This window comes from Spinacia oleracea, chromosome 6 (genome assembly GCF_020520425.1).
Source record: "Spinacia oleracea cultivar Varoflay chromosome 6, BTI_SOV_V1, whole genome shotgun sequence".
NCBI lineage: Eukaryota > Viridiplantae > Streptophyta > Magnoliopsida > Caryophyllales > Amaranthaceae > Spinacia > Spinacia oleracea.
In genome coordinates this window covers 30923887-30927058 of record NC_079492.1, presented here as the reverse complement: position 1 = coordinate 30927058, position 3172 = coordinate 30923887, and the positions used below count along the sequence as shown (strand labels likewise).

General features: G+C 43.0%; 1 protein-coding gene across 1 annotated transcript; it reads right to left on the bottom strand.

The window, feature by feature from the left end:
• Positions 1 to 1778: 1778 nt before the first annotated feature.
• Positions 1779 to 2249, bottom strand: LOC110775668 (uncharacterized). Its single transcript, XM_021980279.2, has one exon. It carries the CDS (start codon positions 2247 to 2249, stop codon positions 1779 to 1781), a length of 471 nt encoding a protein of 156 aa, XP_021835971.2.
• Positions 2250 to 3172: the final 923 nt, after the last annotated feature.

Sequence of the window (3172 nt, the reverse complement as noted above, 5' to 3'; positions counted from 1 at the left end):
AAAACTTTCCTTTCTCTTTTTGCTTTTGCATCATTTATTCACTATATACAACATAATTCCTAAACTTTGTCATTCATACCAATATCAATCATTCCTCAACTTTGCATAATCATTCAAAACCAACAAGCATCATAACTCAAAGCTTCACTATCACTTCTAAGGGTGAAAATAAAACAAAGGCTAATAGGCTTGTAATGTGCTCATAAGAAATGAAGGGGAAAGGCTCAAATGGCTAGCAAGTGGGAAAATGCAAACAAAAGTATATGAGAAAAATAGAAAATAAAGTCCTAAACTAAAAAGAAAAATAGTCACCGAAAGAAATGCTTCTATCGTCCCCTAAAGTAGTTCGATCGCGGTCTCGGGAAGGAAAAAGTCAAATTTGGGAGATAAGAAAGTCAATGCCAAGGATCTATGCCACTCAATATGTGTAAACAATGTGTTTGGGCTAATGTGAACATGATCCTCACATGGGAGCAAATACTACTCTCTCCGGTTTCAAGTCACTAGAGAGATCGACACCATCTTACCACAAGCCAAGGATTCAAGACGCATGTTACCCAAAGTTCAACCAACTTTCTTAACACCTAAATCCTAGATTCAACCCAAGACATTGAAAACCGTGCAAACATCTACCAATTAGGAACAAAAGCATTTTAACCTACAAGTTCCAATTTTATTTGCCCAAATCAAGAATAATGCCTAAGAAACCTAGAAAAACTTGCCTTGACAAAAGGAAAGGAAAACAAAGAAAAAGGAAAGAAAAAGGAAGAAAAGAAGAAATCACACAAAAGGAAAACAAAAAGAATCAAAAGAAACAAAAGAAAAGAAAAGGAAACAAAAGAAAACTAAAATCAAACTAAAATCAAACTGAAAACCAAGAAACTAATACATACAAGTGCACACAAGGTATGGTTTCAAAGAAATGAGCATCACAAATAGGCAACCACACAACAAAACTCCCCCCAAGCTTGAATTAGGCCATGTCCCCAAGGCCTAAAATAAAACTATGGAGGGGAACAGCTACCCATGCAACCAAATGCCCCACAAGAAGTATGCCCGCCCCAAAGAATGCATGTGAGATAGAAGGATATTACCGGATATGTCGTGGGAGCAAGTCCCGTAAAGAACCGGTAAAAACTGAACCACAACTCACCGAAAAATCGACGGACAAGGCAATGGTGGAAAGTGTGAACCCACCGCAATGAAACATACCAAAAACATGCATAAGGGTCGCGGGGTGCCTCCTGGGTAGCGCTCGTTTAACGTCATTAGCTTGACGGACCCCCCAAAAGTCAAGGGGGGTCAAACTCACCCAACCTTGGGTCAACACTAGTCAATATGCACTTCTTTGCCCCTTTGGGAACAAACATCTTACCGACATCACCATTCAAGAGGCGCAAACCAAATAATCCACCACCAAGCCTCTCCTTGGCATTCTTTGGACTCTTGGCTTGCTTGGGTCGCTTGGCTTTCTTTGCCGATTCATGAATCACTTTGGAGGGTTGAGCTCCACTATCACCATCATCACGTATTTCAAATATCTCGGAGATGGTCACCACATCATCAAACTCATCCCCAAACACATTTGGGATTCCATGGAAATTCTTGTCATCAAGAGAGGACCTAGCAAGCTCATTATCACACTTATAAACACAAAAATTGTTGGAAGGGTTAGCATGTGAGCAAAATCTCTTAATACAAGCAATAGTTTCTACCTTCATACAACTTTTCATCTTTGCAAAACATCCTTCACCAAGGGGAAGCTTGAAGCTAGCTTTTTAATCCCCCGCTTTCAAGGTGATTAGTCCCCCTTGTACATCGATAAGAGCACCCGCGGTGGCCAAAAATGGCCTCCCCAAGATAATGGGGGTATGGGCATCCTCATCGATGTCCAAGACGACGAAGTCAACAAGGAAAGTAAGCTTGCCAACAACGAGGGGAACATCCTCAATCCTACCCAATGGCAACATAACCGATCGATCGGCTAGTTGCAATGACATAGCAGTAGGAGAAAGATCACCTAGCTTGAGCTTCTCATAGGTCTTATATGGCAAGATGCTCACACTTGCCCCCAACTCACAAAGAGAATTATCAAACTTTAGCTTTTGAATGCTACAAGGGATAGAAAAACTTCCAGGATCATTGAGTTTTGGGGGAAAGGAGTGTTGAATTAGAGCGCTACAACTCTCCGTGAGTTGCACGGTCTCCTTTGCTTCATAACTTCTCTTGCCACTAAGAATATCTCTCATGAATCTAGAATAGTGAGGCATTTGTTTGAGTGCCTCGGTGAAAGATAATGACTCATATAGCTTGCTAATGGTTTCCCAAAACTTGTGAAATTGATCATCAAGCGTTTTTCCAGCAAATCTTTGAGGGTAGGGGGGAGGAGGAATTGGGAGAGGAGGAAGAGTAGTCCCCGTCGACTTAACACCATCAATCACACGATATGAGACTCCTCTTCCGCAATATCACAGTCCGGAGACTCATTCCCCTTAGAATCCTCACCCCTAGAGCAAGGTGCATCAACTAGCTTAGCACCGTCATCTAGAATCATCCCACTCCGAGTCACAACCGAATACATTTGTTTAGGTGCTTGACCTTGGGGTGGGAGACTAGTATGCACTTGTTGCTCTTTGATGGTGCTAGCTAGTTGTGCTAGTTGGGTCTCAATAATCTTCAAGTGAGTGTTGGATTGCTTGAATCCATCCTCAAACTCAACATTCTTCTTGGCTTGCGCCCCCACAAACGACTCCATGAGAGCCTCAAGGTTAGACTTGAGAGGCGGGAACGGTGGAGGTGCGTTGCCATAACCACTAAGGTTTTGTTGGAATTGGTTGCCATAGGTCCTTGGCCCATTGAATCCGGGAGGTGTAAGTTGAGAAACACCATATTGACCTCCCGAGCTCAACGGATAACCCCCACTAGAGGCACCCCTAAATTTCCCATAAGAGTAGTTGTAACCCCCTCCACCTTGATGGTTGGGATTATAACTACCTTGATTGTATTGGCCTTGATTTCCAAGACCATGAGATTGACCATAGGGTGCTTGGCCTTGATAGCCTTGCGCCCTATAGCCACCTCGGCCTTGGCTATCATACCCACTTCCTTGGCCATAGCCTTGGTGGGATCCATACATAGGGGGGCCTCTAGGTGATTGCCTAGCAAAGTATTG

Coding starts and splice junctions, on each gene's coding strand:
- LOC110775668 (XM_021980279.2), bottom strand. CDS start 2,249: ATGAGAGATATTCTTAGTGGCAAGAGAAGTTATGAAGCAAAGGAGACC.